Raw genomic sequence first — 27,978 nt, 5'->3', positions numbered from 1 at the left:
CAACATTCCACCTCCCCGTCTATTGTTTGACTGCCATCATTATCGCCCCACTATTCTCGCAAACGGGACAACCACAAACACGAAATAACAATGTTATCTTTGAATTCTCCCCAGAATATCGTCTTACCATCGTAACTATCTTTATGACCCCCTCTTTTAAGTGGCTTCAAAGACTCACAACGACATCTGAGGCCGAGTAACCTGTGGTGCAGGCCGTGTACATACTTGGATAGCGGCGTGGAGCCACGGCCCTCCGTCGTGATACCGTCGTCGAGGCCTCGGCTCACTGTTATAGAGTCTAGTTCCGCCATTTTCGCTTGCTCGTATTCGGGCGTTCTTAGCTGTTCCGCTGTTGGCTTTTTGAAGCTGTGGAGTTTTGAAAGTTAGTTTAGTTTATAGTTACATTTAGTACTTGAAATCATAACAATTGTAGTCTGGATGGCCTTACTGACGTAAAATAAGTTTTTTTTAAGTAAAATAACAGGCTAAACAGAACTTTAGTAGAAAGGAATCCATTATTCTTAATGGACACAAAAATATGTACAATGTCAATGGTTTTTGTACGAAGCTATAAATGGACGTAGCTATAAAATATGAATACTTACGTTTTGAGTAATAAACTTGAGCAAACGACAGACACAGAACTCATAGCCATAGCTGCTGACGCCATCCACGGCTGTGAATAAAACAAGCACTTTATTATTATAAAATTCCGTGTCTCTTAATCAAATTTCATAATTACACTTTTCACATACATGCATAGTATAGTAGTATTAAAATAAACTCACAGTACGTTGTAAATAGACGCGAAAAGTTAGCTTTATCGCTCGTGATATTTGAGTATCTAAAGCCGGTTATTAACAAGAACTATGTTTAATAAACGATTTATAATCATGGCATAATATATAGTAGCTCTATTTCGCTAAAATCGCATACTTTTAAACTTATTTAAACATTCATTGCACTTATGCACTTGTGAAACACCTAGAAAACATGAACATAAATTCCAGACCACCACACATCACACTCATACCTGCAATATAAACCCGTAGCTAGCTAAGGCTCCACTAGCCAGGGGAATCCCCAGCAGGTTGTAGATGGAAGCGAACAGGAAGTTCAGACGGACACGCCGCACCGTCGTGCGGGACAACTCGAGGCATGCCACCACGTCGAGGAGGTCGTTCTGTGTGGAGTGTGCAAATGTGGATTTACAAATTTATAATATCAAACAACACATTTCGCTAAATTGATGCACCAACGCACAACAATGAATCAGGAAAAAATATGCGCTCCAATTGGGACTGAACATGGAAAAAAAACTTTGTAATTACCTACGAGATCGAAAAAAAAAAAAATCCACGAGTTTTTTTTTCAAAACCTACATTTCTACGTAAAAAATTCAATACTACTAGATTCTCCGTAAATCTTATTTTAAACTGACAAAATGTATAATATAGTTCGATATAATATATGTCGGAGATGTCATGATACTAGTGGTCGATGTCATGGTACTGTCATGATACTCGTACCTGGTTGTGGCGGATGTCGTGAAACTGTCATGATATCTAGTTGCTGCAAATGTCATTGTACTAGATGTTAGATTGTGCATGTCATGATACCTAGTAATCGTGGAAACGACCTGCTTTACCGACATCACACCGGAAGAGACGCGAAGTGTGCCGTTGGCGCGCTTTGTCAGAGTCCAACCGTTTACCTTTTGAAGACCGGGACGGTGGGTCACTCACTTTGTGCTGGAGGCAAGCTACCAAGTAGACGTGTTGGGAACTGATCGTGCGTTTTGATCGTCGTTGGAAAGTGTGGTATTTGTGAAGTGCTGTACATGTGAAGTGTTAGTTTAGTTGATCTGTGCCGTTAAGTTGATTCCACTTTGATGTTTTGTTAATTGTGATTTTGATTAAATCTTAATTGTGAACTACCGCTGTGTTTTATGTGTCCACCTACTCGTACACCACGTGCCATGTCTGATGATGATGATAACGAACGCTCGGGCCCCCTCCTGCTTCGTTATATATATTATGTCATAATAGCTAAAACAAAATTTTGTATTTGTTGAATAGGTTATATAGTAGTTTGAATCATTCAAAATCCGTCCTTACCCTCATAAGCACAAGGTCGGCGGCCTCCACCGCCACATCGGTGCCGCTGGCTATGGCGATGCCCACGTCCGCTTGGGCTAGAGCCGGCGAGTCGTTCACTCCGTCACCCACCTGGGAATACAGGGTGGTGTTGTTGGGTGAATACAGGGTGTTGCTAAAGTGATACAGTTAATTAAAAAAAAAAAAAAAACACGCACTCACGCCTTGTACTAATGTACTCCCTTGCGGGGTAGGCAAAGGTGCATTGCTGGGTACAGTTAATTATGTAAGTTTATCGTAGCTAGGAAGGGCGACAATACTCAATAGACGTGTAGCCTATAATGTTGGCTGTCAGTAAGTAATAAAGTTAAAAGTAAACCTGTCAATAATATTACGAAACTTAAGTTAGTTTAGTGATCGAACTTTTGTAAAGGAACTCTTAGCATATCGATGAAAAGCACTGTACACTGTTGGAGCTTCGTCTTCGATATACATACATACAAACATTAGACGCATTAAAATTTAAAAAAAATAGAAGTATACAAGTATACCTATGGAATAAAATAGTTCTTACCATGGCAACTTTCTGGCCTTGCTCCTGCAGTTTCTGTATTTTGGCCACCTTGTGCGTCGGCAGCACCTCTGCGTATACCTTGTTTATTCCAACCTGAAAATAATATGTACTTTGTATTATTTTATAAAACTACGCTCACTGGGCTGCAGAAATAGGTACTTTTCAATTACCTTTATCTTGTTATCTGTGTTAGTTATTGCAAAAATGGTATTGTTATCCGAAAGGGGGTGAACCAACTCGCCATTCTGAACAACCTTTGTTCTAAGAAACTTTTAAATACTTAAAAAAGCCTTATTTTAGACAACATATATCAAAATTCACGTTTCAGGCAAACTACACAAAGTTTCTCTTTACAACCAGGTTTAACCCTTAATTGAGCATAATGATTATGGCTTCCACTTCGTTTCGAACTTAATCCCATTGAGTTAATGATAAAAACTAGTAGTCATGCCCGTTTAAGATTTCACTTATTTTTTGGTGACCCCACAGACGTCTATAATATGTATACAAACACCACAAATGCACACATTTCTATGAAAACCACGCGTGCCGATTTTTGAACTGATAATGACAGCTGGACGGAACTAAATGTATGTACAAAAGTTGAGAAATGCTCAACCTTTTGACTAGTTTTTGACATGCGCGCTTACACAGTTGGGGAATAATAGACGTCTGTGGTTCACTTACTTTGGGTGACCCCCACCTGTCTAGCAATAGCCACAGCGGTCTTCCTGTTGTCGCCGGTCAGCAGACACACCTCCAGCCCCATCTTCTTGAGGCTGTACACGGTGAGGTGCGCCTCGGGCTTCACCTCGTCCGCCACGCCTATTGTGCAGACTAGCTCGTCTGGAAAATATATGGATTATTTATTTAATCAACCACAATTAAGTACAGTTTATTTAGGTTACAAATTATATTTTTAAGCTTTTTTTTTAAGTAGCCAATTGTCCCACTGCTGGGCAAAGGCCTCCCCATGTTTATTCCACACGTCCCTGACGTCGACCACCTGACGCCAATCCGGCAAAAATCTGTCCAGGTCATCCCGCCATCTCCTTCTAGGTCTACCTGGGCGCCTGCGTCCGTCGCTCATTTTTTAGCTATGAAAAGTTTATCCCGGGAGCTTCAGTTTAAATATTTTTTTCGTGAGTATTCCATACCATAATAAAAAATTATCGTATAGGTTATCTAGTTGCTGATCTAGATTACTACATGTCACATTTCAATAAAAATATTCTGTCGTTTTCGCGTCAAAAACATTCATCCATGTATGTGTGAACATATTGTTTTGGGAAAGAGGAAAAGTAATCCTTACTGAACTTAGTGATTTTCGATAAGTATATTCCATAATAGTTTTATAACTCATGTGACTTTATAGCCCTCGCAATTAAAATATAATGAAAATGGCGGCCACTACATAGTAGGAAGCCTACGATTAGAGTAATAACAGCAAGACAAGTCCGTTCACCATTATCATATTGTTTCTTTTATCCACGCTATACCAACTTTAGTTACAAAAAAATCTCTGTAATCCAGGGCCCCTACCATCAATAGCGCACAGCACAGCCGTCCTCCCCAGCTCCTCATCTCGGAGTAGGGTCTCGTGCACTCTCCTGGGTACAGTGATGCCGTTGCGAGCCATCCACTCCCGGTTGCCGACTAGCACAAGCGATTCTGTCTCCTGTGGGTAAGGGGATTGAGGTTAGACAAAAATATTATGCAGGACATATAATATGTTGCAAAAGAGGGGATACTAAGCCGAAACCTACGTGTGCAGCATGTTATATGTAAGCCCAACAACTTAATCAAAATTCACGAAAAAAATATATTAGGTATTTTCCATAGAAACGTCGCAACGTCGCTGTTGGTCACGTGACTTTTTTGCTATGGAGAATGAATTTTTATATTTGTAGACATAAAGGAAATGTGACTTGCAATGATACGGTCAATTTCCAATGTCTAGAGTGCGGCGTAGTGTGCGAAAATACAAAATAAGGTGAGTGAAGCTGGTATCCCAGAAAGCAGACCATACTTTGCCAAAGAACCCATAATCCTTTGTGTAGACTTCCTGTCTAAGGTCGTAACTGCCGTAAGTCTACAATGTAGACAATCAGTTGCTTGCAGTTTACAATCATGCAAACAAAGCGTGGGGCCGACAGCCAACTGGACTTACGACCTTAGACAGGAAATATTATAAGTCCGAGGACAGTGTTGTTACCCACCTTTGGAGATGCCTATATCCAGCAGTTGTTCGCTCTCGACTCTGCTAGACTTCTCTGGGGCCACATGTTTGCGCTACGATGACCTACATATCTCTTTAGCTGACCTTACATTAGCTGACCTTACATAGGTAAAACATTACTGTCCAAATTAATTACGCTCCGTATGTAGAAAGCTGCGTACAGGCCGGCCAAACGAACGCCAACGAAGGGGTTTCGTGGCTGCAATATGCCCTGTATTATGTATGATAAATATCCACCGTTGGGCGTCCGTTGGGCGTTTATTGGGCCGGTCGCCATTTCTGTAGGTCTCTTTTCTTGTACGTACATAGGTAACGTCGCGTCGTTCGTACCTCCTCCCCCTGTCCCGAGCGAGCCCAGGCGGCGGGCCTATAGACCTCTTTTCTTATACGCACATAGGTAAAATATAGTGTCTCTTTTCTTGTACATATGTAAAACAGTAGTAATTACCTCCTCGCCCTGTCCCTTATGTATCAAGGAGCCAAGTCGCCGGGCCTATAGATCTCTTTTCTCGTACTTACGTACATAGGTAAAAGTGTATGTATTAGAAACCCTATATAGTCGCCTGGCCTCTATAGATCTCTTTTCTTGTACATATTCCTATGTACGTACATAAGTAAAATAGTAGTAATGACCTCCTCCCCCCGCCCCGTGTGTATGAGCGAGCCCAGGCGGCGCGCCGCGGCGGCCGACGTGAGCGCCGTGTCGCCGTCTGCCGGGATCAGCTCCACCGGCACCAAGTGCAGCATGAACGTGCAATCATGACGTAGTGTGCGATAAATCCTAACTAATATTATAAATGCGAAAGTAACTGTGTCTTTCTGTTACTCTTTCACGCCAAAACTACTGAACGGATTTGAATGGAATTTGGTATACACACGGTCTAGACCCTGAGAAAGAACATAGGCTACTTTTTATCCCGGAATTCCAACGGGAAAACTTTTTAAGGCGAAGCGAAGCTCGCGGTAACATATTATAAAATAAAATGATGACAGTGTTTTCAACCACCTTTAGAGTTGCCTATGTCCATCAGCGATCAATCTCGAATCTGCTAGACTTCTTCGGCTGTGGACCCAAGCGTTTGCGCTGAAGAACTAGCATGGGGCGTAAGACGCGCACGCTAAGATGTGATGAAAGTTTTTCGTCGCGCTCACTCACATCGCGCAGTTTCGAGAGCGATTGCGGCGGATAACTTTTGTCATGTCATAACGTGTGGGTTTTGCGCCCCATTCTAGACCTTCTGGGGTGGCATAAAGATCTATTTTGGGTTCTTACCTCCTCCCCCTGTCCCGTGTGTATGAGCGAGCCCAGGCGGCGCGCCGCGGCGGCCGACGTGAGCGCCGTGTCGCCGTCTGCCGGGATCAGCTCCACCGGCACGCTGTGTAGCATGAAGGTGCCTGATGTGGCTCCGCTGTGGGGGTAAGTAACATAGTGTTAAAGTATGTTTTCGATCTCAGATACGAGTACTGAATTGACAGATTCTGAACGGTTCATCAACAGTCGATTTTCTCGTGATTAAGTGACGTATCGTTCTATTGGCGACTTTGATTATACAGGTTGTTGAAAAACGGATATCACAGGTGACGTTGTCGGCACGAAATAATAATTATTAAAAACATATACACTCTCTCACATGGATATTATTCAAAATAAGGAGGGACGCCTTAGTTCCATTCCATCCATCCTTAGGTGCATACCCAATGGTTGTTGAAATCAAAATTAGTTAATAGGTAAAATTTCAACTTGATTTTTGCTGAAAACATTCATAACTCCCAAAACCACCACTCCGATTTGGACCATTCTTTCTCTACCAAAAACTAGACAACTCACTCGACACTGTTGATGAGATTGTTCAGGTTGACGGCGGCGCACAGCGCGGTCACTCACATTCATAATATCTTTCGGCTCACAACTTTAATCGCGACATCATTTTATTCGCCATTTTGATTTTTAAAAACACCTCTAACTCGCAAACTATACCACCGATTTGGATGTGGATTTCTCCACCAAAAACTAGACAACTCACTCGACATTATTAATCAGATTGTTCAGGTTGACAGCAGCCCGTGGAGCCGTCACCCGGCAGCGCAGCCCGCAGCCCGGCACGGCCGTGAAGCCCGAGCATCGGCCGGCTGAAGACCGACCCACCACTGTTGTGCAGAAGGTTACTACCGCTGTTGGGGGGAAAAGGGGGGTTACATTTAGCTTTTTAGGTCAATACAAAAGTGGTGTTGGTATTTCAGGAGGCTTATGGTTTTGTTTAATGTGTTTTGGAAATTCGGGAAAAAATATTCTAAAACCAGTGACCATCAAAGTGATATGGAAGTCGTTGAACAATAGTTATTTGAAATGAACCACTGTGTGAGGTTAGGCTTACTTTTACTGTAGGTAAGCTGTTTGCATCTTGTACTTGTTTACTGGTTTGGCAGAGGTGCCGCTGCTTCATAAAGTTATGTTAATTATATGAAATCCATTTCGTAGCGTAGCGTGGGACGCCCTTTAGTCTGCTGGCATACATATTGTGGGCATTATGGCCCCATTTCAGACGTATCAATTTGGTCATACTTCATGATTCGCAATAGCTAGATGAAGCTACAGGATGTATCGCCACTAGCGCCATCTAACATTCATCTCGTGAACTACGTATAGCCACTAGCGCCATCTAACATTCGTCTCGTGAACTACCTGAAGCTACAGGGTGCTCGGAGTTGAGCTCGGCGCTGAGCAGACAGGCCAGCACCTCGCCCAGCGCCGCCGGTGACGTCAGCAGCGACAGCTTGGCCACGGTCGCCGTGCCGCGGGTTATTGTGCCGGTCTTGTCGAAGATCACTGTCTTCACCTGTTAGGGACAGTTAGGTTACAATACAATACAATACAATACAATCCTCTTTATTTGCACCAAAAAAAAACAGAATCAATACAAAATAAAACTTAAAAATAACAACAGTACAAAAAGGCGGCCTTATTGCTTATAGCAATCTCTACCAGACAACCTTTGGATGGAAGAGAGTTATATAAATTAAAAATAGGATTAGAGGTAGTTGTGGTGCAAGAGTATAATAGGTACACTACTTAGGTTAAGCTTGATTAGAAATGTTTCGACTTTATGTGTAGGAGATAAAATATGTATAGAGCATTCAGCTGCGTTGATTGAAAGCTAGTGAACAACTTACCTACTACGTTGCGCAAAAAAAAACAAAATTGCCGCGGAAAAAAAGAATAGATAACGGAGCTCTGAGTAAACGCAGCAGGCTGACTTGTCATGCGCTTGCTAGACAATGCAAATATAAATTTTAAATGGACAACATTTCAAAAATCTAAAGCTGCTATAAATCGAAAACCATTTCGAGATTTAGCTCTAAAGGCCACAAAAAAAATGATTTTGTATTTTTTGGATGTATCATTTTCGAGAAAATCATAAAATAGTTAAAAAGTGCTGATGACGTCATGCATCAGGTGCGATGCATTTTGATTATCAAAGCCTATATATTTAAAAACAAAGTAACTGTCACTTTCATTTTTGATTGACGTTGACGTTTTATCGTGACGTTGTTGTTTATTTGGGTCATTTTCATTAATTCTGTTCTGACACTTTCTGACTATTTTTTTTATTTATTATTAAGAAATGACCTCTATATAATATGTCCCAGAGCATGCCACTGCCTACACAGCTGATAAAATGCTTCTGCTTATTTTTTTACATGATAACTACCTACTTTCCATCATCAGAAATATCAAGGTCATTTGAAAATGACCCATTTGTTGGTTGGCATGTAAACAAAGTTTAAATGTCACTTGTCAGTGTCATTTATGTTTTTTTTCGAGACTCAGGCAATAGACAAAAATAAAAATTGAGCCTAATATGTGACGTCACTTCCGGTTTTAAAATAATTAACTTTAAAGTTAAAATTAACATGCAAAAATTTATGTATATACAAAATAAAAAAATACGGGTCCACTAATTTTCTATAAACTTTCCGAATAACTAATAAAAATATAGGGTAAAGAAAATGAAATGTTGTCCATTGGAATAAACGAGATAGAAATCATAAATTTACTTGTTTCATATTCTGTACAACATGGTCTAATAAATATCGATTTTGGCGTACCCGTAAGGAGCTTCCTCACGAGTTTCGTATCATTAGTCCCTATGTTCATCCAGGTTACCCTGGACCGTCAACAAAATATCCATTCGACACAGCCAGATGCAGTTACATACACCTAACAAAGACAATCCTAATCCTAACTAATATTATAAATGCAAAAGTAACTGTGTCTGTCTGTCTGTCTGTTACTCTTTCACGACAAAACTACTGAACGAATTTTAATGAAATTTGGTATACATACGGTCTAGACCCTGGGAAAGAACATAGGCTACTTTTTATCCCGGAATTCCCACGGGATTTTTTTTTAAAGCGAAGCGAAGCTCGCGGGAACAGCTAAGGCCTGGGTCTCCTATTTACACCGCAAGTCGCGTCCAGCGTCACGCCGTAGGCCGCGTCACGATGCTCACTATAGAAATGTACTGATGCGGTCTCCCTCACACGCCGACGTTGGCGCGTAGACGTAGTGAGCATCGTGACGCGGCCTACGGCGTGACGCAGGACTCAACCTACGGCGTAAATAGGAGACCCGGGCCTTATAGAATATAATCTTATAAGAAGAAGTAAAACAAATCCAACCCACCTTATGCGCATTCTCCAGCGGCTCAGCGCCTTTGACCAGCAACCCGTTCCTGGCCCCGACTCCACTGGCCACCATGACGGCGGTGGGCGTGGCCAGCCCCAGCGCGCAGGGGCAGGCTATGGCCAGGACAGACAGGGCGAAGTGGAAGGCAGTCTGGACGATTAGTTCCCAGCGGGAGAAGCCCGAGTTTAGGTACATGTCCTGTAGTAAAAGTGGAAGTTCAAGAAGATTTTTAACCGCTAAATGCAAATTATGAAACGTTCTAATACCTACATTTTTGCCGATTTGTGCAGATGGTTTTGACAAGGTACAAAGTGTTCGTATATTTCTGAAACTATTTAATTACTAAAGATGAAGGTACCTACTGCGCAAATTAACAGTAATACAAGTAGGATTTGATTCATTCTAGTTTCCCGGAAGCCAGGACATATATATCGATGATTCATATCATAATTCTTTAAAATTTATTTACAATGCATACCATCGGTCTTGCTATGAAACATCGTGAGTAAACCTGAGATGTGTCACCCCACCAAGCTGCAGTGGACCAGCGTGGTGAGAAATGATCGAAGCTTAGTAAGGGAGTTTAGGCCATCGATATTGTGCATAAAGATTCCCAAGGCAGCTACTTACACCCTAACAGAGAATATAATATAATATAATTACTAAAAATACCGACCGATAAATTTTCGGTAGACGGTCGAATAGCGTAGTGGTTAGTGGCCCTGACTGCTATGCCGAAGGTCCCAGGTTCGATTCCCGGCTGGGGCAGATATTTGTTTAAAGTCAGATATTTGTACTCGGGTCTTGGGTGTTGATATTTATATTTAGTATCTATCTACTATCTATGTATTTGTGTAGATATATCAGCTGTCCGACAGCCATAACACAGGTTCTGCCTAGCTTGGGGTCGTCTGGCCGTGTGTGAGATGTCCCCACATATTTATTTATTTATTATTTATTTACTTCATAGCTCGTGAGTGTAATAACTTACCGGTACAATGTTGATGATTCTGTTGATGTCGACGGCGCCGCTGATGATCCAGCTCACGAGCGTCAGCAGAGACAGGAAAACTACGAGCGGGACGAAGTAACTGTGGATAAAGAATACTATATTAAATAGACATAACATTATATGCATTAGAAACTCTGTAAGTTGAAAAGGTTCAATGAAATCTTTAAAAATAATATGTTCTTTTCATTAAGGCAAGTGCCGACATGAAATATTTTGAAGCCGAAAACTTTACAGGGATGACTTAGATATACTCGTAGGTGCTTTGTAAAATATAGCAAGAACGGTATGACAGTTGTCAAATGCATAAATTTTATGTGTCTTTTGTTTTTCAAGGGGAAATTAACTTTATATCGCAGGAATCTGTTACTGAAACGTTATAGAACGTAAACCTTCGGAAGTCGTAGGAGTATACTTGTTGACGAACCCTTTTCGGCTACTATACTACTTTTTTAACATTGACTCACGTGGCTATCCGGTCGGCTAGCCGCTGTATGGGTGCCTTGCTGGTATAAGTTTAAGTTTCCCTCGAGTGGCCACTAGATGGCGCTGGTGTAAAACTTTCTACAACGCGGTATGGTGGCGTTTATCAACAATCCGTATAATACTCCTTATACTGTTAATAAAATCGTGTGTGTGATCCTACACTTAAGTGTTATACTTAATTTGAACTCATCTCATGATTGACTCACGTGGCTATACGGTCAATGAATGAGTGATAGACTCACGTGGCTATCCTATCCGCTAGGCGCTGCATGGGCGCCTTGCTGGTATAAGTTTAAGTTTCCCTAGAGTGGCCACTAGATGGCGCTGGTGTAAAACTTTCTACATCGCGGTATGGTTGCGTTTATCAATAATCCGTATAATACTTCTTATACTGTTGATAAAATCGTTTGTATGATCCTATATTAAAGTGTTTTACTTAATTAGAATGAGTGGATGACTCACGTGGCTATCCGGTCAGCTAGCCGCTGTATGGGTGCCTTGCTGGTCTGTGCGTCCTCCACCAATCGCACTATCTGTGCCAGCGTGCTCGCCTCGCCCGTGTGTGTCGCCAGAATGAGTAAAGCGCCGTGTTGGTTGATGCTGCCGCCTATTACTATTGAGTCTGTAAGGGAAAATGGGTTTTAAAGTTAAATGAAGGTTGATTCTGCCGCCTATTACTATTGAGTCTATGGGAAGAAAATAAGTTAATAAGGTTAAAGAATATTAAGATATAGAATCGTGAATTTGACACATTGACAACAAAACCTACAGGATACAATACAATAAAAGAATAACAAGAATGGTTGCTGTCCAGAGCATCAAAAAGGCAACAGCTCAACGTGCTAGGCAGCAGCTCAGAGAGAAGTTCTGAATAACACTCTGAGACACTCTTTTTTCATAATCCTTTATATCAATCATTACATTAAAAAAATACTACTGCACACAAAATACCAACAACCTTTTTAAAAGCAAATATAAGAAAATACACATATCATGTTTACTAACCTTTGCTCTTAGGCACGGGCATAGACTCCCCAGTGATAAGCGACTCGTCGCAGGTGCTTTGGCCGGATATGACGCGCCCGTCCACTGGGATCTTGGCTCCTGGTACCACCTGGGGACGGTTTGTTAATTATTTTAGTGGAGGAAGAGTTAAAAACTTACGGTCTTATTCATAAAAAAACCTTAAAGTAGGTTTACTGAGCTCAATAGCTACGGAACACTTTAAGCCTATTTGAGGTTTCATAAAAATCTCTATTCATAATCGTTCCGTAAACCTTCAATAACTATAGTGATGCTAATAGATTTCACAGACCAAACATTTTGACATTTACCCTATTAAGTTGCCGGTCTGACGAAACCATAAACAAAAATAGCGAAAACTTTCATCCATTTATCAATCTCTATTATCTATGTTAGCCACGGCGCGGCACTTAAAAAAGCCAAAACCCACAAAAAAAATTAAATTTTTACGTTACCATGGCAACTTATTTTCAGCAAATATTAACTCACAACAAATTTCAAATCGTCAATAAAGCAGAACAGCTGTTGACCGGCCGCCATGTTTTTGTACAATAGGAGGTTTACGGAAGGTGTATAGTAGGGTCCAGCCAACTTTAGCATATCAAGGTTTTACGAATCAGTTGGAGAGTTCTTTAGCGCTATTGATCGTTTATGAATAAAGTTTTTTTGACATTTGCTTATAGCAGGCCTATAGGTCTCCCGTAACTTTTTATGAATAAGACCGTTAAAATATACCTATTATTGGTTGGGATAGAAACTTTATATATTGGCTTCTGCACGTGAGTTTTGCAACGCCTTTATTGGGTTTTCCTTCAGCACTCTATTTAATAGTAAAGAAAGTTTTTTAGTTTTCGAGTTCATTCATTAAAAATATACTTACCTATTTCCTTACATTTGTCTCCTTCATTTACTCTAGTAGACCTTCTGTTTACCTCGCTTTGAATGATATTTTACTGTATAATACTGAATTTATCCACATATATAACATGTTTTTAAATAAATATTCTATTGCATTGTATAATGTATACCTTCAGTACATCTCCTCTCTCCACTAGGTCCACAGATATGTTTTTTTCGCTGACAACATCGCCATTTTCATCCAACGTGCACAACACCGCTTCTGTAGCTTTCAGAGATAGCAGCTTGGATAACGCTTCGGAGGTTTTACCCTGTAGACAAAATGTTTATTATAGAACATTACATTGAGGAGCCCAGCGAAGATAAAGATATAAAAAGTATATTTAAATATAGATATTAAACTGTAAGTGTGTAAAGTGTGATTGAATGGAAATTGAACTTACTTTATTAACCATAAAAATATACATGTTTGTAATGAGTGATATAATAGATATGCAATAACTTCATTGCACACGACAAGTATACCATATACTTACTTATTTGTATGTTATATTTTGAAGCAAAACACACATTACTTTCATCCAAGGTCCGAGTTATATGAACAAGGTTATATTATAAACTGTACGTGTGTAATGTGTGATGGAATGGAAATAGAATATACTTTATGGATTACGACAGTAACTATACGTATTTCCGCTTACTATACGAATTTTGTATATATAAATACGGACTTATTACCTTAGCAATATGCTCCAGCCACCGTCCGAGAGATATGAACACGAGTAGCATCGGCGGCGTGTCGAAGAACGTCATCGGACTTGTGTCCTTCTGTAGCACCATCGCCACTATCACCACTATTAGAGAGTACACGTAACTGTGGACAAAAATAAACATTATGAGCATCGAAATAATAATAATGATGAAGAAAACCAAGTGAAACTTTGGGAGCACAATCGAATGTATCTGACCAATCAAATTATCGGGAGAGAAATGGGCGTCTGAACCAACCAATTAGAACTGAAGAATCGGGTACGGTGATTAGTTTTTCATATCTATCCCCATTTAAAGTACAGCGGAGCGCGTCCTTTTCACAATAAACAAATAACAAGCAATGTTGTAATTATGGTTATGCATTCACATGATATCATATTTTACACTCGTCTAGTTTTCGCATTCATATGATAACATATTTTACATTTATCTAGTTTTGCGTTCAAATGATTATCGATTACACTTAACGCCGTTGTGACATATTCTACCCACTCTTCCATATTCCTGTTAATGACTGGATGAGGAAAGCCGAGGACAGAGTTTTGTGTCGCTCCATGGGTTAAGCCTATGCCCAGCAGTAAATGATGATTATTAAAATACGACGACCGAATGGCGTAGTGGTTAGTGACCTGACTACTGAGCCGATGGTCCCGGGTTCGATTCCCGGCTGGGGCAGATATTTGTTTAAACACAGATATTTGTTCTCGGGTCTTGGATGTGCCCGTAAAATGGCAATAGGCCCGCCCCCTATTATATTGGGACTAACATAACACTCTGGCGAAAAGTGGGTGCAGCAATGCACCTCTGCCTACCCCGCAAGGGAGTACATTAGTACAAGGCGTGAGTGCGTGTTTCTTTTTTTCTTTTCGTGTTTCTTATTAAAATACCAACCTTATAGTAGTGGTCATAGAGATGAGGACGTCCATGTTGGAAGTGCCGTGCTTCAGCGCCTTGTACGCCTGCACGTAGAAATGCCACCCACCGATGAACTGTAAAATGAATAAAAAATGTTTAATAATATATATATCAGTCAGTAATAAATATTAATTTAACATGTTGCAAATTAATATAACATGTTCTGCCTGACCAGGCTTGAAAATTTTGTTGCAATATTTACCATTATTATGGTCAGAAATAATAACAACGTAACGTAGCAAACGACAAAAATGTCGACATAAATACTAGATGTGCGTTTTCATGCTTACATGTTTTACATTCTTCTAGTTACAAATTCACATGATTACATATTTTACACTCATCTAGTTTCACATCATATTTTACATTCATCTAGTTTACCATTCTCATGATCACATATTTTACATTCAAATAATTACATATTTTACATCCATCTGCATTCACAATTCCATATTTTATACCCATCACTATTAAAATTCAGATCTCAAAACCGACAACTTTTTTAAATTAAAACAAATCGAATCGTTACATCGATTTAAATCAAAGCTAAATTCTACAAAAACAAACGTTTTCTCCAGATTTTACAAACTACATATAATCCTTATCACCTGTACAGGAGTAGCCAACAAGAACATAAGAAGGTTCTCGAAGCTCAGCCCCGGAACTACACAGCACATGTCCGTGGCACTGTGTCCGTGGCCTCCCATGGAGCTCATGAAGTACACCATGGCCGCCATACACGGACCACCGAAGAGCAGCGATATCAGGAAAGCCGTCCGCCATTTTTTTATTTCTTCTCTGTGGGCAAGATGGCGGCGGATTAGGTGAATAAATGATAGAATGAAGTATTTAATTGTTCCTTCAATATGACCACTTCATTGCGCATTTTCTTAATTTATTTCACATGATAAAGACACCATCTTATGTTTTGATGCAGAGAGAAGGCCTACTACGGGGCGCATTTAAGACGTGACAAGAGTTTTTCATCGCGCTCACTCACATCGCGCAACCTCAAGAGCGAGCGCGACGGAGAACTATTGTCACGTCTTAATAGCACCCTGTGCTACAGGGTCTCGACGATGAAATAGGCTACTTTTCGTTCTGTAAATTCTATGGAATTCGTCATAATTAGGAGAGTCGATTTGTCTAGAAGAGATTTATCTAGGCAAAGCGCAAAGGTACCGTGGGCCGCCCTCCAAAGCTAACCGACGACCTTATACAGGTAATCATAGTGGTTGAATACAAAAAGCTACGTAAAGGCTTATTCTAAGTTTTTTTATCTAGCGAAAAGGCAGTTAAAAATGGTGTTCCACAGGGAAGCGTGTTAGGTCCTCTGCTGTTTCTTATTTATATTAATGATCTTCCTAATATAACAAAACATTCAATGATACTATTTGCCGATGACAGTACGATTGTTTTTACTAAAATTAATGAGAATGATTATAACCTTGACATTAATAATACTCTTGACAACGTTGTTGGCTGGTTGACCGCTAATAATCTTAAATTAAATGTTAGTAAAACTAAATTAATGGACTTTTATAATAATGACATAACTAATTTGAACATAAATATTTTAGGACATACAATTAATGAAACGGACGAAACAAAATTTTTAGGCTTAATTATTGACAAAAAACTTACATGGAAGAGCCACGTAGATACTGTATGCAAAAAGCTGAGTCAGTACTCTTATGCTCTCTATCAATTATCAAAAACTGTAAGCCAATCCACAGCTCTCATCTCTTACCATGGTTATGTGACCTCAACATTAAGGTATGGGATCATATTCTGGGGAAACTCTACAGACAGAGAAAACGTTTTTAAAGCTCAAAAAAGATGCCTACGCTCCATTTGTAAATTGCGCAAAACGGACAGTTGCAAGGAGTATTACAAAAAATTAAAAATTTTGACATTTCCTTGCCTTTATATATACGAAGTATCAGTTTTTATAAGAAACAATTATAAGGACTTTGACAAAATCAATAACAGGCGTCACAATAACCTATTAAAAGCTATGCCTCGTAAAACAGCCGTGTTTAGCAGGAGTATACTTGGTATGGGACCAAAGATCTTCAATAAATTACCAAAGGCTCTACGTGACATTGAAAACCTATTTCATTTCAAAAGAGAACTAAATAAATTTTTACTTGAAAGGAACTATTATAATCTAAACGAGTTTTTCACAGACAATATCTAATGATAAATTTATGTATGCTGGCAGGTCTGATAATTAGGTACTTTTACTATTATTATTATTTTTTTAATTAATTTAATTGTTTTTGATAATTGGTGTTTTATATAATTTTTTGGCATAATTGAAACTATTGAAACCTAACTTAATTAAAAATATAAAACTGTAATTAAAATATTAATTCTTAATTAATTTGTGTAAAATTTATAAAATTATGACTATGACGCCTCCTCTCTATTTGTACGCCTCATGGCAAAGCATGGCATGTCCTAACCTATACATAAGATGAATGTAACTAACCTGTGTTTATGCAAATAAATATATCTTGAATCTTGAATCTTGAATCTTGAATCTTGAAGTTTTTATTTTAATTTTAACTCTCTTGCATCCAGGTTGTCTGGCAGGGCTTGCTATAAGCAATAAGACCACATTTTTGCTGTTCGGGTGCAAATAAAGAGTGCTGTATTGTATTGTTAATTATTGTTAGCAATTAATGATATATGATAATGCCACATGACAATTTTATGACAATAATGATGATACATACTTGTGTTCTAAGTAGTTGTGCCCTCTGTTCTGTGAGCTGAGCAGGCTGGCTTCGAACCCGAGACTGTTGATCGCCTCGCAGATGGTCCGCGGGCCGATCTGTTCCGCGTTGTATTGTACTGTGCCCCTGGAATAAATGAAGATAAATTGTTAATATAGAATTCAAAAGCTTGCAGAAAAATAGGTTCACCAAATTGTGTATCGAATAAATTACACTTAGAATCTCCTTTTTTATACTTTGACACGGTACTATGTTAAAAACTCACATACTTAAAATAAATGATTATGATTGTTACGCCGAATCTCAAATCTTATACATGATTTCGATTCTCGGTGCTTTCATCACCTATTTTGAATTATTTATTTTTAGTAATTTACTATGCCGAATATTTCTGTTGTGACAGTGCTATTTTCAAAATTAGTATCTTTAGAATCGCCTTCATTGTGTTTCAAATAAGTGAAAGTGTTGTAACTTTACGCAGAGGCACCAAGACACTGCATTTTGCTGGGCTGAAAGCCTTTTTCATTACCACAGCACTTGCCTTGTTATTATTTGATTTGTTTGTTTGAGTGTGTTTACTCAGTACATTTAGAAAATAAAGAAAGAAAGAAAAGAAAGAAAATAATATTTATTGCCGAAACATTTGCAAACATGCGGAAAGAAACACTAGTACTAATCCTATTTCTTAACATAATTATTCCTATAAATACAGACTTTCGGCAAAAGGTGCCATGCTCAACATTTGCTGCCGTAAACATATGTTTTGTGACAGCGCTGTTTTTCAGCACGTCCCTGGGTGTTGTGTTAACTAAATAAATAGAACATTATATGTGAGTGGTGTGTGTCATTGTGAATGTATGTTATGTATGTATGTATGTGTGTGTCTTGTGAGAATGTGTGCTTTGGTATGATTATATGTAATAATATATTATATTATGCAGACTTATTTTTATGTTTATGCTTGATAAATAAAAGTTTTATCTATCTATCTTTTACTGAATGGCGTAGTGGTTAGTGAACTGAATGGCGTAATGGTTAGTGACCCTGACTACTGAGCCGATGGTCCCGGGTTCGATTCCCGGCTGGAGCAGATATTTGTTTAAAAACACAGATATTTGTTCTCGGGTCTTGGATGTGCCCGTAAAATGGCAATAGGCCCGCCCCCTATTACATTGGGACTAACATACCACTCTGGCGAAAAGTGGGTGCAGCAATGCACCTCTGCCTACCCCGCAAGGGAGTACATTAGTATAAGGCGTGAGTGTGTGTTTGTGTTTGTGTTGTCTATCTATCTTACCTGGAGGTGGTGAGCGCGACAGCGCAGGACACCACGCCGGTCAACTTGAGGACGCTCTTCTCAATCTTGTTGACACATGACGCGCAGGTCATGCCTTTTATCTGAAAGAGAGATGGCATTCATAAAATAAACTGAAAATTAAAACGTAGTCATAAAGTGAGGTAAATTTTATAAGAAGTAAAAAAAAAAGCGTCGGACGCCATATATGGAGAACGGAATTTTCCGTATTATATTATTCCTATATACAGGGAGAAGTATTATCTGTAACACCTCATAAAGAGCGAAATTTTATCTGTGACACTGTTTACAGGCTGGGTTTTTTGTCATGAAACCATATATACCTACAAGAGAGTTTTATCACTGACATTAAAACAACATCCTAAATACGGTGTCATTGATAAAGTCCCACCCTATACAGGGTGTTGCAAAAAGGGCAAACTAGCCAAAACCTTCATGTAAGCCCGAAAATGAAATCATCACGACCCATTACGTCCCCACTGCTGGGGCACGGGTCTCCTTCCAATGAAGGAAGGGTTTTAGGCGTAGTCCACAAGAAAATGAAATCAAAATTTAAAAAATCGCGAAAAAACAAAACATTTTTCCTAGAAACCTTGTTCCTTCCTACCTTGTCATGTGACTTTTACTATGGAGAATAATAAAGAAATGCGAATTTTGGGCCTTGTATATACGCTGCATAAGTAGATTTCACCTTAGTATACCACTTTTGCAATGCCATAATATAACTCTTAACTCACTAGTATGGTAAGCTGGTTTGTTATTACTAGCTACTTACCGACTTTCATACACGAAATGCGAGGTGGAATTTTATCAGTGACACCTCTTTTAGGGCGAAATTTTATCCGTAACATATATGCAGAACGGAATTACACCAAATTAAGAGCGAAATTTTATCCGTGATACCATAAACAGGGAGGAATTTTATCAGTGACACCTCATCAAGAAGGATTTTTTTCCGTGATACTTTATGCAGGCTGGAGTTTTTGTGAATACGGTGTCACTGATAAAATCGCACCCTATTAACTCACTAGGATCTCCGCCCGTTGCACTCCACGGTCAGTATCATCCTGTAGAACGTCAGCGGGGAAGCCTAGTTCAGTGATGGAGCGAGCCACGTCCGCTGCTGATATCCGAGTGGGGTTGTAGCTGACTTCTGCCTTGGCTGCCAGGAGCGCTATTAGCACTGAGTGGACGCCTGTAAAAGGTTTCGTTGTTGAGTAAGAAATTTTATACAAAATTGGTAATAATAAGTAACATAGACTACGAAGAGGCTTAGCCCAGTCTGCTGAGCTGTTTTCTCAAACACAATCATTATGGACTTGAATAGATCTAATTCTATAATCGTATTCAGCATTTATTTATATTTAGCCTAAATAAAGATAAATAAATAAGTCTAGCGTTTATAATCATCAGCAAACGCTAGACAAACGTGATTCTAAATCACGCTCTCCATGCAACAATTGAGACACGAATATAAAAACTGCAATTTGCAATTCTAAGTGCCACCACCTAAATCCATGTCGACAAACAACGCACCGTACAGCTTGCAGCAGTGTTTCTCTATGGCATAAACGCAATGAAAACACCATATAACAATATTTTCAAAACGAATGTAAAATGTGGAGTTTTCAATTCCAAGTGCATACACCTAAATCTATTTCGACAAACAACGCACCGTACAGCTTGGAGCAGTGTTTCTCTATGGCCGAGACACACGACGCGCACGTCATCCCGCCCACTTCCAGAGTACACTTCGCCACTTCTTCTTGTGATGGGAGGGTGCCCTGTGAACAATGGTTAAGTATTTTTTATGGTTTCTGTTTTAAAAATGTTATATTCTAACCCCCTTATTCATATTGTGTCACTCGCTGACAGAGAACAATTTGTTCTGTGACAGAGAGGGACAAAACTGTTCAATAGCTAAAGCGTCCACTAGCCTTTTTTTTGGTCAATAATTTAGTTTGGATTTACGAAACTCACAGGCAAGGAGTAGAATACCTTTGGATACACTGAGGGGTGGAATTCTGTCCCAGTATTTTGGACGTTAAACTTGTATGCATTTTTTTATCCCGAATATCAATCAAGCTTGCGTTCAAAAGCGAGTACAGGAAAAAATATGAAAAAACTTCCTGACTCTATTACTCTATGTTTGTTTACCTTGGCGAGTGTTTACCTTTAGATATACATAGCTTATCGGTTGCAATGTAGTTTACTCTATCGGTTATCGGTTCTGGAGTATCAATATTGTTATAAGCTTATCACCTACATTCGAAAAAAAATACTGTTTCAATCCCAGCCAGGAAAATGAGTACAGGGTATTATGAATATATATACAGGGTGATTGGAATTGGAAAGTCGATGTATTCCTTTAAATGGGTTGTATTCGAAGGCATTTCCAGTCGATTAAACCCCATAATGCATTATCCGAAAGTCAACCATTTCTGAGTTATTTGAGTTTTAATTTTTTTAAGAATTTTGCCAAAATTTATGTTTAAAAGCAAAATATTTCAAAAAACAACGATTTTTTTTATACTTTTTTGATTGTTTTGCATTGGATACACCTAAGTCAACTAATCATTATCATTAATTGCGTAAATTATACAATATATAATATAAATTGAAAATTACAATCGGCTAACCGTGTTATCGGACAAGCATTATTTCGGTGAAACAACCTTGTCCTAGATCTGTGCATTTGAGGAACCGCACTATTGGAACACAATAATTAGTAAACGGTTCGGATAAGTCCAGTTACAATACTTTTTACCATAAAATTTCAACAAAATGTAGTTCGTTTCCCTACTGAGATTTGTCCGCCTATGCGGTTGTTTTGGCTATATCTTGGTCATACCTTAATCGATTTTAGATTGAAATGTGTCATTTTAAAGCTTATAAATTGATTATGTTTTTAAACTGTAGTGCCTGAAAAATTGTCAGATAAAATTATTTTTTAAATTAGCTTTTTTGTTTTCATCTTTCGTAAAATTTTCTTAATGTTTCATCTACTTTGAAGCACTGTGTCTAAATTAAGTTAAATATTACGCAATTAATGATTATGATTAGTTGACTAAGGTGCCACCAATGCAAAACAATAAAAAAAATATTAAAAAAATCGTGGGTTTTTGAAATATTTTGCTTTTAAACATAAATTTTGGCAAAATTCTTAAAAAAAATTAAAACTTAAATAACTCAGAAATTGTTGACTTTCGGATAATGCATTATGGGATTCAATCGACTGGAAATGCCTTCGACTACAACCCATTTAAAGGAATACATCGACTTACCAATCACCCTGTATATCTATCCATAGAACCCCAAGCTAGGCAGAGCCTGTGTTATGGGTATCGGACAGATGATACATCTACAGTCTTTGTATTTGACAAAGATAGATAAATATAAAATATAAATATGAACACCCAAGACCCGAGTACCAATATCTGTCTTAAAACAAATATCTGCCCCAGCCGGGAATCGAACCAGGGACCTTCGAATATTTCAAATTTTCGATTTTATGTTTTGATAAGGTTTTTATGATCTGCTATGGATATGTCAAGCAGAAGAGGCAGGGGCGGGTCATACATGCCAAAGAACCGAAAACCGTTGGGGTAGACAAGTTCTTGAGTTGAGATAATAAGAAAGCCATCAAAGAAATGTAATTATAATTTGTGTACTTACATTCATGGCAGTTTTACTTTTAGCCGGCGACGGAGACTTTGTTCTATCACCGGCCGCCAATTCAGTCTTGTGTTCTGAAACAAATAAAATTATATTTATAGTATGATTATCTAGTAGACGGCCGAATGGCGTAGTGGTTAGTGACCCTGACTACTGAGCCGATGGTCCCGGGTTCGATTCCCGGCTGGGGCAGATATTTGTTTAAACACAGATATTTGTTCTCGGGTCTTGGATGTGCCCGGAAAATGGCAATAGGCCCGCCCCCTATTACATTGGAACTAACATAACACTCTGGCGAAAAGTAGGTGCAGCAATGCACCTCTGCCTACCCCGCAATGGAGTACATTAGTACAAGGCGTGAGTGCGTGTTTTTTATTTTTTATTATCTAGTATGATATTAACTTGCAGTTGCAGTTTAGAATTATGTACCTTTATATATTTTTCTTCGTAGCGTGTAGTGACAAATACTATGTATTGAAATTGAACGTGGTGAAAGGATAAGCCATTCAGAATAGAGGCGCCACTTAGTATGCGAGAAAACGTAAACTTTAATAGTTTTTGACAAACTATCAAACTTGTTCTAGACATGCAGATCCTTAAAGTCCTTATCAAGTAAATTTTTATTGTGCACAACAAAGCAAGATTAAATAAAAAATGTCATTCACTCCTTATGTAGGTACGCCCCATTTATATAAAATTGACATAATATGATGTATCGTATATTAATCAAGTATGTCAGCTATATGTGTCATCTCATGTTAAAAGCCCTGCCTTTTTGGAGTTCAATGACGAAGTATAAGATATCCCCAAATATGAAATGAATAAACTTAAATTACCTCTGTAAGGCACCCCATCCAAAGTGACCAGCTCAGTGTCAAACCCGAGGTCGTAGATCTTCTCCTTGATCTCCTCGGCGGAGATGGTCCCGCGCAGGAAGCGAACCTGCGCCTCCTTGCTCGCGAGACTGACGCTTATGTGCTGCACGCCCGGAAGCTCCGATATTGATCCTGTAATTTTTTTAAATTGAATTTTACTTTTAAATTATAAAATGTACACAAAACTGCTAATAATCCTTTTTTTGTTGTAAAGTGCTTATAGCTTATTGAAATTAGTGTATTTTGTAAAGTGTTCTATAATACGATTTTTATGGATTTTTTGCAAATCCATTTGCTGTATCCCATGTGGCGCAAGCAGGCAAAGGTAGCGTGGGGCGCCCTCCAGCCAGCTAAACCGACGATCGGACACGTAGCCGATAGTGGCTGGATGAGGACAGCCGAGGACCGAGTGTTGTGGCGCTCCTAGATAGAGACCTATGACCAGCAGTAGATGACTACGGGCTGATGATGATGATTATCATGTAAGGGCTAGTGCAAGCCAATCCACATAAAGTCTATATTAAATCCTTCTCCATCACTGAAGAGATTCAACCGAAATTTGCACTCTAAGAAGACAATTTGGAGTCAACTAGGAAAACCAAAGCAACTATTGAAAAAACTAATTACCTTCAATAGTCTGCACGCAGGAGTTGCAAGTCATGCCTTCCACTGATATTAGGCAATTGCTTTCGGCCGTAAGACCGCCGTTTGAGGTTGCGTGCGACATGTCTATTAGTAGATCTGTGGGTATGTCGTTTTGCAGGAGGTTTCTGAAAGAAATATAAAGAGCACAAGTTTATATATTTGTAAATATAGATGGCCAGACGGCCACCACGCTCTCAGCTGCACGAGGTGTGCCGGGAGGTTGCCCCGTCATAGTGCCCTCAACGACATAATACGCAGAGCTCTGGTGTCAGCTAACATCCCGTGCGTCCTTGAACCTCCTGGTTTGTTTCGGACCGACGGGAAGCGCCCTGATGGCCTTACACTGATTCCTTGGAAGAGGGGCCAATGTCTGGTTTGGGACGCCACATGTGTAAGTACCTATGCCGCCGCTCATCTCGGCAACACAATTCGTGCTGGAGGAGCTGCTGCCGAGACAGCTGCAGGGGCAAAGCATTTAAAGTACTCTAATTTGAAAGCCTCTTACAGCTTTTTGCCCTTTGCTGTCGAAGCAGCAGGTTCCTGGGGAACAGAGGCTTTATGCTTCATCAGAGAGCTTGGCAAGCGCCTGAAGGAAAAAGGTCATGATGCTCGCTCTGGGTCGTTCCTGGTTCAGCGCATTTCGTTGGCGATACAGCGCGGTAACGCGGCTGGCTTGTTGGGCACGTTCGAGCCAGGAACGATACGAGGCGGCATCTTTGACTAGTTAGACTAAGTTTGAGGCGAATACTTTGAATTTGTAAAATTTTATCTTTTAGTTCAGCTTTCATAATTTTATTTACAATTAGGTTAGGCTTCATTAGTTAAATGTTAATTTATATTATAACCTTGTAAATAAATACATTTTCGTCTGGGCAGGGATATTAGTTCTGCCTAGCTTGGGGTCGGATGGCCGTGTGTGAGATGTCCCCACATATTTATTTATTTATTATTTATTTATAGTTATGTACGCAATGCAGTGTTTTCTGCTATATGTATCTATAGTATTGACTTTTATCATTGATCATCCCAAATACTTAAAAACTTTTATTAGGTCCAACTCTGCAAATGACGCAAAAAGGCAACAGCTGCTCATTTTTGTTGAGTGAATATTTAGCTTTGCTATGGAAGTCTTTTTCCCAATTTCTGATTGTTACTCTCTGCATAATATATTGCAAAAAAAAACCTTAATAGTTTTAGACGAACGAACTACAGAAAAAGAAACCCTGCCATACCTGGTCTCTTCATCCACGACCTCAGCGGTCTCGAAGCCCATGTCCTCGATATGTTCCCTGATGACGTCAGCGCTGCAGAGGCGAGCGTCGTACCGGAAGTAGCCGGCCTTCTCGTCCAACTCCACCTGCGGGGGAAAGTGATGCGTGTTATAAATCTGACTGTATCAATTTCTTTGATACTAATTTGTATGTAGATAATTTTAAGTTGACCTGGGACAGTTTATTTTTGTCCTTAAATCAGAAACGACGTTTAGCTACAGAAGTAGCTCCTCTTATTAACTCAGTTATAAGCATTATAACGAAGAAAACTTGTGTCCCTATTGACACCGTCAGTAGTAATACTGAAAATAGTACAGTAGATTTAAATTAGATTTTCAGACAACGGGAGAGCATCATAGCGTTGATATAAAGATTGATTCAGTTCACTGCTCTCTCGGCTCAAAACTATCGAAGGACAAGACATTTAAGAATGAATTTAAATTGGTACATCAGAATATTCAGAGTATTTCTTCTAAATTGTTAGAAATAGAACTTTTTTCGGAAAAATTTAACATTGATTGTTTATGTATCACAGAACATTGGTTAGACGAGAATAAAATGATGTTCCAATTAAAAAATTACAAACTTATAAGCTGTTTTAACAGAAATATCAACGAGCATGGTGGGTCACTTATATTTCTTAAAGAAAATTGTAAATGTAAAGAACGAAAGGATATAGTTGCTCTTTCTGTTAAACACCATATAGAAATTTCATGTGCAGAGCTTAATAAGTATATAATAGTATGTACCTACAGGCCACCTACTGGTGATTTTATTACCTTTGAGACTGTCATGGAGGATGTTCTAAGGTTAGCTTCCAATAGTAAAAAGGAAGTAATAGTGTGTGGTGACTTTAATGTTGACCTATTAGGTGACTCTCCTAATAGGTCGAAATTGTTGTTACTTTTTAAATCATTTAATCTTTTTAATGTTTTTCTGGAACCAACTAGAATTACACCCACGTCAGCCACTTGTCTAGATAACATATTCTGTAACTGTGAGTTTAAAGACAGTAGTGTGATTAATTGTCTGAGGTCAGACCACAGTGGGCAGACCATTACCTTAGTAAACACTGACAAGACAAATAAAACTAAGGTGAGATGCAGACCGATTACTACAAAGAAAATTGACAATTACTTGAAGAAACTAGACGAAAAACTTCCGAATGTTAAATTAGATTGCAATTCTAATGAGATGTATAGTAACTTGTTTAAGATAATAGCTGATGAGTTTGAGAGTAATTTTGAAACGAAGGAAGTTTTGATTGACAATAAAATTAAATTTTGTGACTGGGCTACAGAGGGTATTCGCAAAAGCAGGGCGACATTATATGATCTGTATGAGATGAAAACATTCATACTCCGACCTGACTTTCAATCTTATGTGAAGAAATATAGCAAGATGTATAAATGTGTCTGTCACTGTGCGAAGACAATTTTTATTAATAACAAGATTAAAGACTCTGCTAACAAATCTAAGGCCGTTTGGACTATTATTAATAACGAAACGGGGAAGAATCGAACACGCGAGACAAATTTATCTTTGAAGGTAGGCAATGACATTATAACATCGAATGATGCGGTGGCGAGGGTCTTTGAAGAGTTTTTTACGAACATTCCTTTAGAGACTACGTGTAACCTGGATTCTTCGGCTGCAGCAGCTGAAACCCTGACGAAGGAGAACGCACCTTCAACCGATAAGGAATTTAAATTCAGATATATTAATACATTAACTATTATAAAAACATTTAAGTCATTAAATATGAAGAAAACTGAAGACTTGTGGGGAATGTCAGTTAAATTTGTTCTTTCTATTATTAATAAAATCGCCCCAATTTTAGCTAACATCTTTAATAAATGTATCGCTGAAGGTGTGTTCCCAGATCTTATGAAATTTAGTAAAATTATACCTCTGTTCAAAAGTGGGGATATGGAGGACCCTGCAAATTTCAGGCCTGTCTCGGTTCTTCCAGTTTTGAGTAAAATATTTGAGAGGGTCATACTCAGTCAGATGCTTTTGCATTTCAATGATGCTCGATTGTTTCATAGCCAGCAGTATGGTTTTACAAAAGGCAAATCAACAGCCGATGCCGGTACTGCGTTGATTAAGCACATATTTGACGCCTGGGAAGACCATCACGATGCTATTGGAGTCTTCTGTGATCTGTCGAAGGCGTTTGATTGTGTAGACCATCAGACTTTAATTTCGAAACTTAGATACTATGGAATAGGAGGAAAGGCTTTAGATTTGATATCTTCATATTTAGACAAGAGACAACAAAGGGTCGATATTAACAATACTAAATCACAGGGGGCTCATGTAAAAATAGGCGTCCCTCAAGGATCTATTCTAGGACCATTTTTATTCCTCATTTATATTAATGACTTGCCTTTTATGGTTGAAAAATTGACTAATATAGTTTTATTTGCTGACGATACTTCTTTGCTTTTTAAAGTTAAAAGAAGAGAAAATAATTTTAATGAAATTAATTCAATTCTATCTGACATACACGATTGGTTTACCGTTAATAATCTTCTATTGAATTCTAAGAAAACGAAATGTATTAAATTTACACTGCCGAATGTTAGACAATGCGATACTAACATTATTCTAGATGGGAATAAATTGGACCTAGTTAATGATACTGTCTTTCTTGGGATGACTATAGATTCAAAGTTACAGTGGGGACCTCACATTGAAAAATTGTCTGGAAGGTTGAGCTCCGCAGCTTTTGCTGTACGGAAAATTAGACAGCTGACCGACGTTGAAACCGCCAGATTAGTTTACTTTAGTTATTT

General features: G+C 38.9%; 1 protein-coding gene across 1 annotated transcript in view; it reads right to left on the bottom strand.

The window, feature by feature from the left end:
- The window catches only part of LOC105388004 (copper-transporting ATPase 1), a 65,600-nt gene that overhangs the window by 3,618 nt on the left and 34,004 nt on the right, over positions 1 to 27,978 (bottom strand). The window contains exons 5-30 of the mRNA XM_048632048.1: positions 25,142 to 25,266; positions 23,892 to 24,034; positions 23,239 to 23,396; positions 22,678 to 22,710; positions 20,390 to 20,498; positions 19,743 to 19,909; positions 18,697 to 18,797; positions 17,400 to 17,525; positions 15,267 to 15,456; positions 14,635 to 14,732; positions 13,711 to 13,846; positions 13,143 to 13,283; positions 12,097 to 12,205; positions 11,554 to 11,713; positions 10,588 to 10,687; positions 9,594 to 9,794; positions 7,593 to 7,746; positions 6,934 to 7,081; positions 6,183 to 6,318; positions 4,213 to 4,348; positions 3,374 to 3,516; positions 2,671 to 2,763; positions 2,118 to 2,228; positions 1,034 to 1,183; positions 606 to 676; positions 128 to 366 (exon numbers count right to left, since the gene is read on the bottom strand). Coding sequence (XP_048488005.1) covers positions 128 to 366; positions 606 to 676; positions 1,034 to 1,183; positions 2,118 to 2,228; positions 2,671 to 2,763; positions 3,374 to 3,516; positions 4,213 to 4,348; positions 6,183 to 6,318; positions 6,934 to 7,081; positions 7,593 to 7,746; positions 9,594 to 9,794; positions 10,588 to 10,687; positions 11,554 to 11,713; positions 12,097 to 12,205; positions 13,143 to 13,283; positions 13,711 to 13,846; positions 14,635 to 14,732; positions 15,267 to 15,456; positions 17,400 to 17,525; positions 18,697 to 18,797; positions 19,743 to 19,909; positions 20,390 to 20,498; positions 22,678 to 22,710; positions 23,239 to 23,396; positions 23,892 to 24,034; positions 25,142 to 25,266 — 3,478 coding nt within the window. The remainder of the gene's footprint in view (positions 1 to 127; positions 367 to 605; positions 677 to 1,033; positions 1,184 to 2,117; positions 2,229 to 2,670; positions 2,764 to 3,373; positions 3,517 to 4,212; positions 4,349 to 6,182; positions 6,319 to 6,933; positions 7,082 to 7,592; positions 7,747 to 9,593; positions 9,795 to 10,587; positions 10,688 to 11,553; positions 11,714 to 12,096; positions 12,206 to 13,142; positions 13,284 to 13,710; positions 13,847 to 14,634; positions 14,733 to 15,266; positions 15,457 to 17,399; positions 17,526 to 18,696; positions 18,798 to 19,742; positions 19,910 to 20,389; positions 20,499 to 22,677; positions 22,711 to 23,238; positions 23,397 to 23,891; positions 24,035 to 25,141; positions 25,267 to 27,978) is intronic.

The sequence above is a fragment of the Plutella xylostella genome, chromosome 30 (genome assembly GCF_932276165.1).
Source record: "Plutella xylostella chromosome 30, ilPluXylo3.1, whole genome shotgun sequence".
In the NCBI taxonomy this organism is placed as follows: domain Eukaryota; kingdom Metazoa; phylum Arthropoda; class Insecta; order Lepidoptera; family Plutellidae; genus Plutella; species Plutella xylostella.
This window is presented reverse-complemented; position numbering and strand designations above follow the sequence as displayed.